Source organism: Heteronotia binoei, chromosome 5 (genome assembly GCF_032191835.1).
Source record: "Heteronotia binoei isolate CCM8104 ecotype False Entrance Well chromosome 5, APGP_CSIRO_Hbin_v1, whole genome shotgun sequence".
Taxonomy (NCBI): domain Eukaryota; kingdom Metazoa; phylum Chordata; class Lepidosauria; order Squamata; family Gekkonidae; genus Heteronotia; species Heteronotia binoei.
The window spans coordinates 7,829,966-7,844,542 of NC_083227.1; the positions used below are offsets into that span (position 1 = coordinate 7,829,966).

At 48.7% G+C, this 14,577-nt stretch overlaps 2 protein-coding genes across 2 annotated transcripts; both read right to left on the bottom strand.

Annotated features, from left to right (window-relative positions):
* Positions 1–724: 724 nt before the first annotated feature.
* LOC132571615 (zinc finger protein 501-like) lies at positions 725–5,800 on the bottom strand. The gene is made up of 6 exons (XM_060238411.1): positions 5,692–5,800; positions 4,699–4,775; positions 4,363–4,489; positions 3,858–3,869; positions 3,138–3,154; positions 725–1,906 (listed from the first exon to the last, which is right to left on the bottom strand). The coding sequence occupies exons 1-6, from the start codon at positions 5,783–5,785 to the stop codon at positions 725–727; spliced, it is 1,509 nt and encodes a 502-aa protein (XP_060094394.1). The 5' UTR covers positions 5,786–5,800.
* A 194-nt stretch (positions 5,801–5,994) lies between these two features.
* Positions 5,995–10,394, bottom strand: LOC132571616 (zinc finger and SCAN domain-containing protein 23-like). Its single transcript, XM_060238412.1, has 2 exons — positions 10,294–10,394; positions 5,995–6,536 (listed from the first exon to the last, which is right to left on the bottom strand). The coding sequence occupies exon 2, from the start codon at positions 6,466–6,468 to the stop codon at positions 5,995–5,997; it is 474 nt and encodes a 157-aa protein (XP_060094395.1). The 5' UTR covers positions 6,469–6,536; positions 10,294–10,394.
* Between the last annotated feature and the right edge of the window lie 4,183 nt (positions 10,395–14,577).

Consider the following 14,577-nt stretch of genomic DNA (forward strand, 5'->3'; position numbering starts at 1 on the left):
TTTCAATACTTTTTATTATCTGTGGTTGTTGTTTAGATGTGAGAGGGGGGAAATTTCTTCCTACAGGCGAAGCAGTTACATGGATCCTCCTTGTGTGGGTTCCTCGATGCAGCGGAAGAGTCCCGCTCTGACTGAATCTCCTTCAGTGCAACAAACATTAAAATTGTGTCTTCCTTGTGTGGGTTCTCACTTGCCATCCAGGAGTGCTTCTGCAACAGAATCTCTTTCCACAGTCTGAAATTCAAAAGGTTTCTCCCCTATATGGGTTCGTAGATGCTTTTGAAAATAGTCACAGTGACTCAAACTCTTTACTCAATCTGACCTCAAACATTTCCTCCCCATGTGCAGGTTCTCTGAGGCAGCTCAACAGGGCCACTCTAACTGAGCTCTTAAAACGTTTCTCCTTTATGGATTCTCCACTGCATTCGTCTGTCCTCGCTTCTTCTGGGGCCTGTCCCATTCCCTGCTCCCCTTACCCTCATCGGATCCTCCAAGATGACAGCTGCCACTGTGGTAACAGAGGCGGATGGGCCAACACCTCATCAGCAAGTTCAATGGGGAAGGGGGAGTGGTCTAATACATTGGAATGGCATCACTCTGTCATGAAAACTCTCCTTGGGGCCACTGACGAGTTGGGGTGTGGCAAGCTAGGGCAGGACATAGACTATTCAAAGGGTTCTCCTCTGTGTGTGTTTTCTGATGCTTTTGAAGATTCCCCCCTCACTTAATCTCTTTCCACACTCTGAACATCATAATGTTTCTCCTTTGTGTGGGTTCTCTGATGCCCTTGAAGACGGCCACTCCGACTGAATCTCTTTCCACACTCTGAACATTCAAAAGGCTTCTCCTCTGTGTGGGTTCTCTGATGCTCTCGAAGAGTGCTATTTGTACTGAATCTCTTTCCGCACTCTGAGCATTCGAAAGGCTTCTCCCCTGTATGGGTTCTCTGATGATCTTGAAGATTGCCACTCCGACTGAATCTCTTTCCACACTCTGAGCATTCAAAAGGCTTCTCTCCTGTGTGGGTTCTCTGATGCCTTTGAAGATGGCCACTCAATGTGAATCTCTTTCTACACTCTGAGCATTCAAAAGGCTTCTCCCCTGTATGGGTTCTCTGATGCTCTTGAAGACTGCCACTTCGACTGAATCTCTTTCCACACTCTGAGCATTCAAAAGGCTTCTCTCCTGTGTGGGTTCTCTGATGCCTTTGAAGATGGCTACTCAATGTGAATCTCTTTCCACACTCTGAGCATTCAAAAGGCTTCTCCCCTGTATGGGTTCTCTGATGCTCTTGAAGACTGCCTCTCTGACTGAATCTCTTTCCACACTCTGAGCATTCAAAAGGCTTCTCCCCTGTGTGGGTTCTCTGATGCCTTTGAAGACTGCCACTCTGACTGAATCTCTTTCCACACTCTGAGCATTCAAAAGGCTTTTCCCCTGTATGGGATCTCTGATGCCGTTGAAGATGGCCACTCAATGTGAATCTCTTTCCACACTCCGAGCATTCAAAAGGCTTCTCCCCTGTGTGGATTTTCTGGTGTGTTTGAAGACTGACACTCAATGTGAATCTTTTTCCACACTCTGAACATTCAAAAAGCTTCTCCCCTGTATGGATTCTCTGGTGCTGTTGAAGATTACCACTTGAAGTAAATCTCTTTCCGCACTCTAAGCATTCAAAAGGCTTCACCCCTGTGTGGGTTCTCTGATGATATTGAAGATCGCCATTCATACTGAATCTCTTTCCACACTCAAAACATTCAAAAGGCTTCTCCCCGGTATGGGTTCTCTGATGTCTTCGAAGATTCTCCCTCTCACTGAATCTCTTTCCACACTCTGAGCATTCAAAAGGTTTCTCCCCTTTGTGGGTTCTATAATGACGTTGAAGATCACCATTCGTACTGAATCTCTTTCCACACTCTGAGCACTGAAAAGGTTTCTCCCCTGTGTGAGTTCTTTGATGATATAGAAGACTGCCACTCTGACTGAATCTCTTGCCACATTCTGAGCATTCAAAAGGTTTCTCTCCTGTGTGGGTTCTCTGATGCACTTGAAGACCACCACTCGTACTGAATCTCTTTCCACACTCTGAGCATTTAAAAGGTTTCTCCCTTCTGTGGGTTCTCTGATGCTGTTGAAGATTACTACTGAGACTTAATTCATGTCTGGTCTCTGAGTATTCAGGTTTTTCTTCTCTCTTTATTCTTTGGCGCACAAGAAACTGTGATCTATTTCTGATATACTTTCCACACTGAATGGATTTACTTGCTTTCATTTTCCTGTGCTTTGGAAAATGTATATTTCGTTGTCTTTCATCACCCTTCTCAACAATACAGCCACTGTTCTTTGTCGTCATTCTTCTTTCGCTCCAGACATTTTCATTCAAATCTTCATTTTTAACTCTATCTGGCATTTCCTGACAAAGTTGCTCACTCTCCTCATTCCTGTGATCATCCTCTGCTGGAATAAAGAGAGAGATCCTGTTAGGATTTGTGGAGGCTGGTAAGATCCAAAGGCATCTTTGTGACTGGAGGAGGAAAAGGATTGATAGCCCTTTGGCTTCATCCAGCTGATCTTGACCACTCCTCCACCTTTCCGCAAGAATGTCTAGTATTTAAGGATAACTCCCCGACCCGTGAAGAACTTCAACTTATCTCTTACCCAGAAGGAGCTTCTGAGCCTCCAGATTAAGGCCTCCCTTCCTCCCTCCTTACCCACTGGCCTGTATAATTGTACCAAACCAAATGTTGCTCAGAAGGGAATCAGGAATCTCCTATGGTTACTTCTGGCCTGTTCTCTTGACATAACAGTGAAGGTCACTCACTCTGAACCAGCTCGTTTGGGAAGGAAATATGGTCTTGGGATCCTCTAGAAGAACTCTGCAACCTCTCTCCAAATGCAAGGCCATTCTCTTTTGCCACCATAGTTTCTCTGATACTTCTGGCTTCTTTTGCAGAGAGAGAGAGAGAGGGAGACAAAGAGAGAGAAAGTGATCATTCTTACATGGGGAAGGAAAGAAATAAAAAACTAAAGATTCTTCTGGAAAGTAAGCACCACAGTCCACATCAAAGCCCAGAATCTGAACCAGTATATACAGAATGGATCTGTGAGGCATAGAATCTAAGTTCCCCCAAGGTTACAGGGATTATGAAGTGATCTTGTGCAACTCGTGGGCGTTCATAATTTGAGTCTCCTTGCAGCTAACAACATCATTTTTTTAAAGGCCAGATTCCCAGATTGTGGTCCTTGGTTAATCATGAGAACCTTCATCCAGTTCTGCAAACACAAGGGTGAGGGGATGAGGATGCTGCCAACAATCTCTGGAAAAATTCCATCCAGCAGGGCCCTTGATTGGGTCATTAGGACCACCTGACCCCAAAGAAGCAAAAAGTATAACACAGGTATGGATGAGAGGGAAGTCAGGCTAACTTTATGCTCATGCCATGCTAGTGCGCCTTGATGTTTTCTTCCTGCAGCGTGATGAATACTTCTCTCTAGAATAACTTAGGCTACAGTTGTACCACTGATGCTGAAATAGGAAATGCCATTTAGGTACTTCATATCTTAGACAGAAAAGTTAGCTTTTCTTGTTTTACTGTGGCTGAGCTACAGAAACTGTGCTGTTTTGTGATGTCTTATTTTTAAATCCTTAATATGCCTTATTTTTAAAAGGGGTCTGCTTTACTTGTGTGAATCCAGTGAGTTGGGTGTTGCTCAAGTAGAAAAAGGAATGACCCAGGGGAACCCAAGCTTTGGTTCTTGACAGGATCATTTCCAGATCACGGGCAGAGCAAATGTAATTCTATCCAGAGGGAAGGGAGTGTTATGAAGGCTGGAAACAGAGCAAGAAGGATTTGGACCCTCCCAGAGTCCTGAGGGACTCTCATCCACTTTGTCTCAGGTCAATATACCTTCTCTGGCTTGGGGGATGGCCACAACACTGGCCTCAGTCGCCCATCTGCAAGAAGACCCACCTGGACACATGAAGTGGCCTTAGACTGATTCAGACCCTCAGCCCACTGAAGTTCCAATTCCACTGATTCTATGAACATGTGAAGTTTCCTTACACTGAATCAGACCCCTGGTCCCTTGGAGTCAGTATCATCTACTAAGTCCAGAATTGGCTCTCCAGGGTCTCAGGCAGAGTCTTTCATTTCACCTTCTACCCGATCCTTTCCATTGGAGATTCTGGGAAGTGAACCTGGGACCTTTTGCATGCAAAGGAGATGCTCTGCCAGGGAGCTGCACCCCCGCCCGAAGCGGTGGGAAGGGGGTCAAAATGATGCATTGCTATTCAATATTTGGATTCATTCCACCTCACAATGGCAGCAAGTTGCACCTTTGGCATCTAGGAAAGATCCTTACCCAGAGAGGCCACGTTCCCATAGTTCTCCAGCATGACTTCCCTGTACAGAGCTCTTTGTCCTGGATCCAGCAGGGCCCAGTCTGCCTCTGTGAAAGAGACGGACACCTCCTCCAAGGAAAAGGGACCCTGGAAGAAAAAGAAGATTCCCTCCTCTTCAGAGATCTCACTCACGAAGGGAGTCGTCTGGGCAGGTACGGAAAGTAAGGCTTGGGATGGGTATATGTAGCAGCATTCAAAGGATCTCTCATGGACCCCTTGTAGAAACTGAAAGAGCAAAGCACCCCTGAGAAAGGAGGAGGGACCCAGGCTGTGCCCCCCCTGCTCATCTCTCCTACCTGGATTGCAGGTGCAGCGACTGTTCCCACACCTTGGAAAAGACAACGGCTCAACAGCATCTCTTCACTGCCTGTTCCTGAGACAAGGGAGGGAGGGAGGGTGTTTGCTTGTTTGTTTCCTGGTTCACACACACTATTCTCATTTTTAAAATACTTTATACTACATTCTGCGAGAGGCAGAAGAGAAGCACCAGGGACCTCTGAGCCTTAGGAATTATAAATACTGCCAATGTATTTCAGACTTCCGTCAGAGTTGTGTTTGCTCTACAAGGAGGGAAATGAGGAGTGGAAATGCAATAGCATGAGATAGCACCATCCTATTGGACCAGACACGACTAGAACAATTCTGAGGACTGGAGGGTCATAGGAATGAGCTTTCAGAGTGTCTCTGGGGCATGCTGAATTGGAGATGTTTTATTTATTGTTTTAATGCTGTAAGCCACTCTGAGCCTGCCTTGCAGGATAGAGCGGGGTATAAATTGGAAATTAAATTTAAATTAAATTAAACCAGGTTTCAGCCTGACACAACCTCAACATGATATCACATCTGTCCCATGTCCCACCCCAAGACCCTCTCCAGTGCCTACAAGTGCTGCCATCCCTACTCCACCCCCTGCGACCCACAACAGCCCCCCAGATGACCCTCCAAGCACAGGCACAGAAGGAAAATGTCCCCATGATTATTGGCCCCCAGGGAGTGGTTTCAGAGCTCTGCTCCCCCAGAAGGTGGAGGTTCCCTTTCGAGGTTTGCCTGCCTTCCCCTCCACAGGGATCTGAGACCTTTTAAGGAAGGAAGGTGAGAGATAAATTTTTAAAGTTATGGGATAAATGGTCCTCCAGGAGTTTGTCTGATCTTTTAGAGACATCACAGTGTGCGGCTATTGAGTGCCACCAATTAGCTCTGCGTTGCCTATAGAAATATGCATTTCTCCCCCTGACCTGATCTCTGTACCCATCACATTCACAGGCTCCCCAGGCACAAGGAGTCCTTACCACAGGAGAGGGCATCTTGGGCACGCTCCACCACCTGCACCCTCTGCTCCTGCTCCAAGGAAGCTCCTTCTGCCTCAGGGATTGCAGCTTCCATCTCCAAAGGTGGTCCCCGCATCTTAAACAGCAGCAAGGGGGGGGGGGGTAAGAGATGGAATGGAAAAGAGACCAAGGAATGGATTCTGCCCCACTCCCAGACTCTGCAACCTTCTCTCAGCAGATTTGGTGAGTCATCTGCAGGGGTCAGAAATGTTCTAACAGAAGAGGCTCTTGGCAATTATCTACCAAGGAAACTTTAGGATACGGTCAGATATTCTTGCTTGAATTAGACACACCTGGAGGGAATCTCCCCCTCACCTGTTCTGCCTGCCTCTTGTCCTCTGCCTGACTCAGGAGGAAACCTTCGGCCAGGGCCACCGCCTGGGAACTGGTCTCCGGCCCACATCCTCTCACCCAGCACTGCATTTCCCGGGGCAGGAGAGTCAGGAACTGCTCCAGGATCACCAGGTCCAGGATCTGCTTCTTGGTGTGGCTCTCCGGCTTCAGCCACTGGCTACAAAGTCCATGGAGCTGGCTGCAAACCTCTCGGGGCCCATCGGCCTCATGGTAGCGGAACTGCCGGAAGTGTTGGCACTGCACATCTGAAGTCATGGTGTCCTTAGCCAAGATCTCTGGCCCAGCCCTTTCCCAGAATTCAGCACCACTTCCAGGTTGGGTGGGATGGGGGCTCTTTCTTGCTCTCTTGCCAGTTCCGTGTCCTGCTCTTCCATCTCCTTCCATTTCTCTTGAGCCGCCTCTGTCTGAGAAAACTTGCCTTTATTCACTTGGCTCTAAAGAGAGGCTTCTCCCTGAGGGGACAGGGAGAGAGACAAACAGGAGTGTGTCAAAAGGAAAATACGTACACGCACAAACTTGCAGACACAGATATATGGCCTGGGACCTGTTTACCTCCGGGACCGCCTCTCCCCATACGAGTCTCAGAGAGCATTTCAATCAAGTACACAAGATCTTCTTATGATCCCCGGGCCAAAAGAAGCCTGGCTGTCCACCACTCGAGTAAGAGCCTTTTCCGTGGCAGCCCCTGCCCTTTGGAATGCCCCCCCCCCCCAAAAAAAACACATCAGGGCCCTGCGGGACTTGCAACAATTCCGCAGGGCCTGCAAGACGGAATTACTGAAACTAGCGTTTCCTAAAGAACAGGGAGGCGACCACCGTCTCACCACCCTGCAGCACTGACACCGGAACCACCCCAGTACAAATTTAGAGCACCAAAGAATTATTTTATAACATCGTCAGATGCAGCGCTCAAGAAGAACTAAAACCCGCCGTTTGGATTCTAGTGACCGTTTTGGAAGTTATACTATATTTTTAAATTGCTTTGAACTGTCAAACCGTTTTAATGATTTTATAGCATCTTGTTCTTAATACTATGTTTTGTCAATTGTTGTTAGCTACCCTGAGCCCATTGGGGAGGGTGTGATATAAATGCAATAAATAAATTTTATACACACACACACACACACACACACAAATAGAATCTCCAGTTCCAAAAAGAAGCAGGGAATATACCACAAGTCCTTCCTCCAGAGAACTATCGCAGTTTTCTCCCAGTCCAACCTGAAAGAAGGGCCATTTTCCAGAGTCCAGACTGTTTGGAATAACGCCTACGCCAAGACCTTGAACACCTTTGCGTGGCTTCTAAGTATCCCAATGGAGCTCTGCTGGAGATGGCTGTTGGGGGGAGAGTCAGCCAATATACCTGCCATTGCAACAAGCCAATCAGCATGAACAATTAAACACATTGGACTGTGCCCCGGTGTTTCTCCCTGTTGTGCTGCCTGGGGGTCTGTGCCTCTCTTGCCTGGCAAAAGGATGCCCTTCCTCCCACCCTAACCCCAGGGCAGGAGGGAGGATCTGGCATAGTGTTACAGCTGCCTCTGCCAAGTGAGCTGTGGAGGGACAGGGCAGGGGGGATGCATTTGGAGCAGGCGTATTCCTTCCCTGTGTTTGCCCACTTTGCAAAACACTGATGCAGGTTTGGGACTTGAACCCACATCCTTGTGCCCCTTACTTACTCATCCCGCTCCCCAAAAGGCCTGCTTGGGTTGTTGGTTTGCAGAATTAAAATGACCAGCAAGAGAATGTCAGTTTCATATATTTTAACGTTTATTACATTGAAAAACACTGATTATCGCTGCTCCCCAACAAACACCACTTATATAGCAGAACAAAACTGGTGCCTCACAGAGTTAACAACCTTTAGGCATATGAAGCCAAAGTAATCCTCTACCCTAAATAAATAATCAACAGAAGGGAACACAGGCTGTGGCAAATCAAATGCAAGACTGTGATCAGGCAGGCAAAAAGGTACTATGAGGAGCATATTGCAAAAAACATAAAGACCAACAATAACAATTTCTTCAAATATATGAGAAGCAGGAAACCAGCCAGGGAGACAGTGGGGCCCTTAGATGACCAAGGGGTCAAAGGATTACTGAAGGAGGATAGGGAAATGGCTGAGAAGCTGAATGCATTTTTGCCTAGATGAGAAGTGTTTACCCGCTCCAGAACCGCTAATTTTGGAAAGAGTGTTGAAAGACCTGAGCCAGATTGAGGTGACAAGAGAGGAGGTCCTACAACTGATAGACAAATTAAAAACTAATAAGTCACCAGGTCCGGATGGCATACATCCAAGAGTTCTGAAAGAACTCAAAGTTGAACTTGTGGATCTTCTGACAAAAATATGTAATCTTTCATTGAAATCTGCCTCCGTTCCTGAGGACTGGAAGGTAGCAAATGTCACCCCCATCTTTAAAAAGGGTTCCAGAGGAGATCCGGGAAATTACAGGCCAGTCAGTTTGACTTCAATACCTGGAAAGTTGGTAGAAACCATTACCAAGGACAGACTGAGTAGGCACATTGATGAACACATCAGGGCTCGGTACTGGGTCCCATGCTCTTTAACTTGTTCATTAATGATCTGGAGTTGGGAGTAAGCAGTGAAGTGTCCAAGTTTGCAGATGACACTAAATTGTTCAGGGTGGTGAGAACCAGAGAGGATTGTGAGGAACTCCAAAGGGATCTGTTGAGGCTGGATGAGTGGGTGTCAACGTGGCAGATGAGGTTCAATGTGTCCAAGTGCAAAGTAATGCAAATTGGGGCCAAAAATCCCCCGTACAAATACAAGTTGATGGGTTGTGAACTGGCAGAGACTGACCAAGAGAGAGATCTTGGGGTCGTGGTAGATAACTCACTGAAAATGTCAAGACAGTGTGCGATTGCAATAAAAAAAGGCCAACGCCATGCTGGGAATTATTAGGAAGAGAATTGAAAACAAATCAGCCAGTATCATAATGCCCCTGTATAAATCGATGGTGCGGTCTCATTTGGAGTACTGCATATAATTCTGGTCACCGCATCTCAAAAAGGATATTATAGCATTGGGAAAAGTCCAGAAAAGAGCAACTAGAATGATTACAGGTTTGGAACACTTTCCGTATGAAGAAAGGTTAAAACGCTTGGGGCTCTTTAGCTTGGAGAAGCGTCGACTGCGGGGTGACGTGATAGAGGTTTACAAGATGATGCATGGGATGGAGAAAGTAGAGAAAGAAGTCCTTTTCTCCCTTTCTCACAATACAAGAACTCGTGGGCATTCGATGAAATCGCTGAGCAGTCAGGTTAAAACGGATAAAGGGAAGTCCTTCACCTAAAGGGTGATTAACATGTGGAATTCACTGCCACAGGAGGTGGTGGCAGCCACAAGCATAGCCAGCTTCAAGAGGTGGTTAGATAAAAATATGGAGCAGAGGTCCATCAGTGGCTATTAGCCACAGTGTGTGTGTGTATCATCTATCTATCTATCTATCTATCTATCTATCTATCTATCTATCTATCTATCTATCTATCTATCTATCTATCTATCTATCTATCTATCTTCTACCTACCTACCTACCTACCTACATTGGCAACTGTGTGACACAGAGTGTTGGAGTGAATGGGCTATTGGCCTGATCCAACAGGGCTTCTCTTATGTTCTTATGTATTACAGTTCCAAAGAAATTCCTGAAAAATCGTTCCCTGCCATCCTCACAAGGCTCCCACTTTGCACGGAAATCGACGCATGAAATGGAGCAGTCTTTTTGCAAGCTCTTGATTCAAGACATCCAGGATCAGCACAAGCATTTTTTGCCTGCTCTTGTGAGAGGCTGAGAAGACGCCTGCGCTTTTAAGAGACATTGAGGGCACTTTATATGGTGGACTGTGCAACGGATCTATGCATGCAAGAGCTGGGGACTGATTGATGGATTACTGAGCATAAGAAACAATTATTGGATGCGTAGTCAAATTTGCCAGGACAAAATTCACAGTAGTGGATTATGGTGGCTTTAGCTGTTTCCATGACTAATCTCTCACTTTGTAACCTCCAGACGGGGCTTGAAGTTCTCCCAGAATTGGAACCCGCCTCCAGCGGACAGAGATCAGTTCCCTGGGAGAAAATGGCTGCACGGGAGGGAGGTGGCCAACCTAGGACTGCCCTGGATCCATTATCCCCACCTCTCTCCCTCCCCTCCAAGATCTAAAGGCGTACTCCCCTCCACGACTTACTTCCAAGTAGACTTTCCCAGGATCCGGCTGCTGCAAGCTTTTCCCCTCCTGCAGCTCCTTCTCTGCAGCCCCCTCCTCAAGCCCTCCTGCGCCCTGCAAATGCAAACCCCTCCTCCTCCCCCAGGAAAAGCCCCCTTCCTCTCCTGCCCACCCCCACTCTCTGCTCGGCCTCTCTAGCAAGCAGCTCGGAGGTCTTAACCCTTCCCGTGCTGCAGAGGAAGGAGAAACGTGTCCTGGAGGAGCTTCAGCCTGGCTGCTGTCAGCCACGCCTTGTGCTGCTCCATGGGGCTGCTCGGGAGTAACACTGCTGCAGGGGGTTGCGCTCCTCCCGGGCTGTTCAGCCAGCTCAGAAAAAAGGGGGCTGCAGCTGGGTCCCCCCATCCTGGAACAAGGACCTTAAATTAAACGAGGGTGGGTTAGTGATGCTGAGATCAGGCTGTTCTTTAAACAGACCCTTTAGTGCAGAGGCGGCGAAACTCTTGAACCCCCCCACTGCCCTGATGGCCGGCAGCTTGGAGAAGGGGTTTAAAGTTAAAGTTGCTTTCTTTGAACCTCTCTCTCATCTATTTGCTGCCTGCCTGCCTGTCTCCCATCTGTCCTGCGGCTCTCAAGCACCTGATGTTCACATGCCTCGCGGCTCTCAGACATCTGACATTCATTCTACGTGGCGCTTATGTTAAGCAAGTTTGGCCAGGCCTCATCCAGCGTTTCTGAAGCCCCCCTGGAGAGAAAACCTGGTGGGACCTCCCGGCCCTTCTTTACATGTCCAGGGAAACTCTGAAAGCCACTTGGGGGTCAGGCAGGCGAGGGTGCACAGCTGGTGGGGGGTAGCCAGGGGGCTGAAGGCGAAGGACCCCCGTCCTGGATTATCCCTGCTGAGGGACCCCAGGCTGGAGGAAGGGGGGTTCTCCTCCCGCAGGGACTCTGCTGGGCTGGCCCACCTCCCGGTGGGGCCTGGAGATCTCTCCAGATTACAATTCATCCCCAAACTACAGAGTGCAGTTCCTCTGGAGAAGACAGCTGCTTGAGGGGGGGGGGCGGCAGTCCTCTAGGGCCTGCCCTCCTCTGCAATTTCCCCGCTCAGAGTCAGCCATTTCCACACCACCCATTGTCCAGGAGCTCCACCCAGGGCCTTTCCCCCTCCTCTCCACCACCCACCCTGCAAGGCAGACCAGTCCGAGAGGGAAGGCTTGGCCCGGGAGTCAAGTTCAAACTCAGACCTTCCTCCAGGCAGTTGGCAAACCTGAACTATTCTCTCCCCCCACCCCCTCCACCATCTTCTCAGGGCCTTTCTGAAGAACTCCTCCCTCTGCTGGGGTTGACAACTCCAGGTCGGGGAACGCCTGGAGACTGATGGTGGGGGGAGGTAGGGCTTGGGGATGGGACGGGACCAACCGGGCTTTGATCCCCCCTCTGCAGTCATCCCTTCCCAAGGGGGGTGGGCTCATCTCTGTGGTCTCTGGAGAGAAGCGCTATTATTCCAGGAGATCTCCATGACCTCCCTGGAGGTTGGCAACTCTGTCTCAATTGAGGCACAAATCATGCATCAGCTCTCTCCCCCCCCAAATTCTAACCCCCAGCTTCCTTCTGCCTTTCCCAGCCCCCTTCTTCGCCAGCCCAGGCCCTGCTGGGGCGAAACCCCTGGAAAAGCAAACCAGCACCAGTAAAAGGGGGGTGAACTGAACTCCCCCCTCCCCCAAGCCAGGCTGGGCTTCCCTTGACTTTGCACAAATTGCCCTACGTTTAATTAAGCGTCTTCAGACTTCAGGTATGCCATTTCTAAGGAAACTCACATTGCGAAATAGCTGGAATGGAATTTATAGCCACTGTTTGCATATTAACGAGAGCAATCCCTTTGTCATCTTCTGTTCAGAGCTTTCGGCAGCCTCTGTCAGAATTTTAAAGCTACCAGCTACAGAGGTTTGGTTTCGTGCACCAAAGCTGACCCGTCTTTTCCCCAGTCTGGGCCTCCTGCATGCAGCCTCTTTTAGTTCACACCTGCTGTGCAGACAAGGCATCGGTCCCGGCAGAGGCTATGCCCTGGGACCAGGTGGCTTGACAGAAAGGGCAGAAGAGGGTAGACAGCCCAGTATGCAATCACTCTAAAGCATCTTTAGCATGCCTATTAGAAGTATGTGAAGTTGAAGCCCATGCAAGTCACTGCTGAATGAACGGGATAACAGGACACGGCTGTAATCATATTCTAATCTTGCACGGGGCAAGAAAGAGACCTACAAGTAGACTCCAGCCCTCAGCCATCCTACAGCACTGCAGCAATATCTGCAACATGTTTTTAAAAATTGGTTGGGGTAGCCCTCACCTAGGACACCAAATAACCTGACACCGGCCCTGGCTGCATGTGGAGGAGGAGAGGGGAATCAAACCCAGTTCTCCCACAGTGCTCTCTTCTGGGGTCCCTAAATAAAGCTCTTCTTCCTCGTCATGCCAGGTGTTTGAGGGCTGGAGCTTTCTCCTTCCAGGCACTTCCACGCTTCCTCATGCCTGCCTGCCCAAATCTTGCCCCACGGTAACCTCCAATCCAGAAATACCACTTGATATTCCTGTTCCTGCCTTCTTCACTGACTTTTCCATACTGAACCTCCGAAATAAGAATTTCGCTACCTGAACCAGAGAGTGGGTTGCTAAGCGATGCAGTTGCGTACAAAGGCCTTGGTTCCCTTAAACTGCCACCCTGTCGAGGAACCCAAGCAGGGGCTGTCTGCATCTCCGAGGACAGAGGTTCACAACAAAGCAGACCTTAGCAAAAGAGAAGTTTATTAAATTCGTATAGAACACAACCATCTCTGTAGCCTTGCATACGACAAGAAAGAAAAAGAGAGATCTTCTTAATGGGTTTCCAACTGAGGCTGGAAACGCAGGAGCGAAGCCCAGCCATCTTGAGCCTCTCCGGAAGTTCCAGGAGCCATGGGGGAGGGGAAGCCTGAGTCACCGGGGGGGGGGGGCAGGGATCAAATTCAGCATCCCCAGAGACCAGCGCCCTAGACAGGCGCCTAAATTGTCTAGTGGCGGGTCCAATCCTGTGGTGAAGGTGTAATCTGACCCCTTAGAACTCTTATTTACCTTTTAGCCCCAATTAATCCTACTGCTTTTGGCTTCAAAGTGGTGAAATCCCCAAAAACTCACAGCCAGCTGGACTAGGGGGGGATCAGGGTTGAGAAATACCACTCTAGAACTGCTTCACAGATGGGGAGGGATGGTGGCTCAGTGGTAGAGCATCTGCTTGGTAAACAAGAGGTCCCAGGTTCAATCCCCGGCATCTCCCACTAAAAAGGGTCCAGGTAAGCAGGCGTGAATAACCTCAGCATGAGACCCTGGAGAGCCGCTGCCAGTCTGAGTAGACAAGACTGACTTTGATGGATCGAGGGTCTGATTCAGTAGAAGGCAGCTTCATATGTTCATATGCCCACATATGCTGGAGTCTGTGGGTGGGATCCAAACCATGGCAAGTGGAGTTGCATTCTTAGAACAGGGCTTCCTGCCTCCCTACTATGAGCAGCTTGTGAGGACTGGTGCACAGTGGTACAGGTTACTGCTGATGGAGGGGAGAAATTACAGATCACCCCATGCGATCAGAAGGGCCTCCAACTTGCTTGTGCAAGCGTCAGATGTGATCCCGCTTCATCCTTTTAAGGATAAAAGAGGTGAACGAGCACTAATTTGGCTTGAGAATAAGAACAGATTGAGGGTCCAAGTTTGGTGTAGTGGTTAAATGTGCAGGCTCTTATCTGGGAGAACTGGGTTTGATTCCCCACTCCTTCACATGCACCTGCTAGCATGGCCTTGGGTCCGCCATAGCTCTGGCAGAGGTTGTCCTTGAAAGGGCAGCTGCTGTGAGAGCCCTCTCAGCCCCACCCACCTCACAGGGTGTCTGTTGTGGGGGAGGAAGGGAAAGGAGATTGTAGGCCGCTCTGAGCCTCTGTCCTTGAAAGGGCAGCTGCTGTGAGAGCCCTCTCCAGCCCCACCCACCTCACAGGGTGTCTGTTGTGAGGAGGAAAGGAAAGGAGATTGTGAGCCGCTCTGAGACTCTTCGGAGTGGAGGGCGGGATATAAATCGAATATCATCATCATCTTCTTGGACAAGAAAGATATAGAAATGAAAATAAAAAGAATGTGAATTGTATAGTATTGGAAGAAGCAATCCATGCCATTCAGTTAACGATTTGATAAGTGGTGATTATATGTAGACGAGTTAATGGTTAAATATTAAGCACCATAAAAGAAAGTGAGGGGGGATTTTCAGAATTAATAGGGTTTATCAGCACC

Coding starts and splice junctions, on each gene's coding strand:
- LOC132571616 (XM_060238412.1), bottom strand. CDS start 6,468: ATGGAAGGAGATGGAAGAGCAGGACACGGAACTGGCAAGAGAGCAAGA.
- LOC132571615 (XM_060238411.1), bottom strand. CDS start 5,785: ATGGAAGCTGCAATCCCTGAGGCAGAAGGAGCTTCCTTGGAGCAGGAG. Junction 4,776..5,691: donor CCAAGATGCCCTCTCCTGTG/GTAAGGACTCCT, acceptor CCCTTGTCTCAG/GAACAGGCAGTGAAGAGATG. Junction 4,490..4,698: donor TCGCTGCACCTGCAATCCAG/GTAGGAGAGATG, acceptor TTTTTCTTCCAG/GGTCCCTTTTCCTTGGAGGA.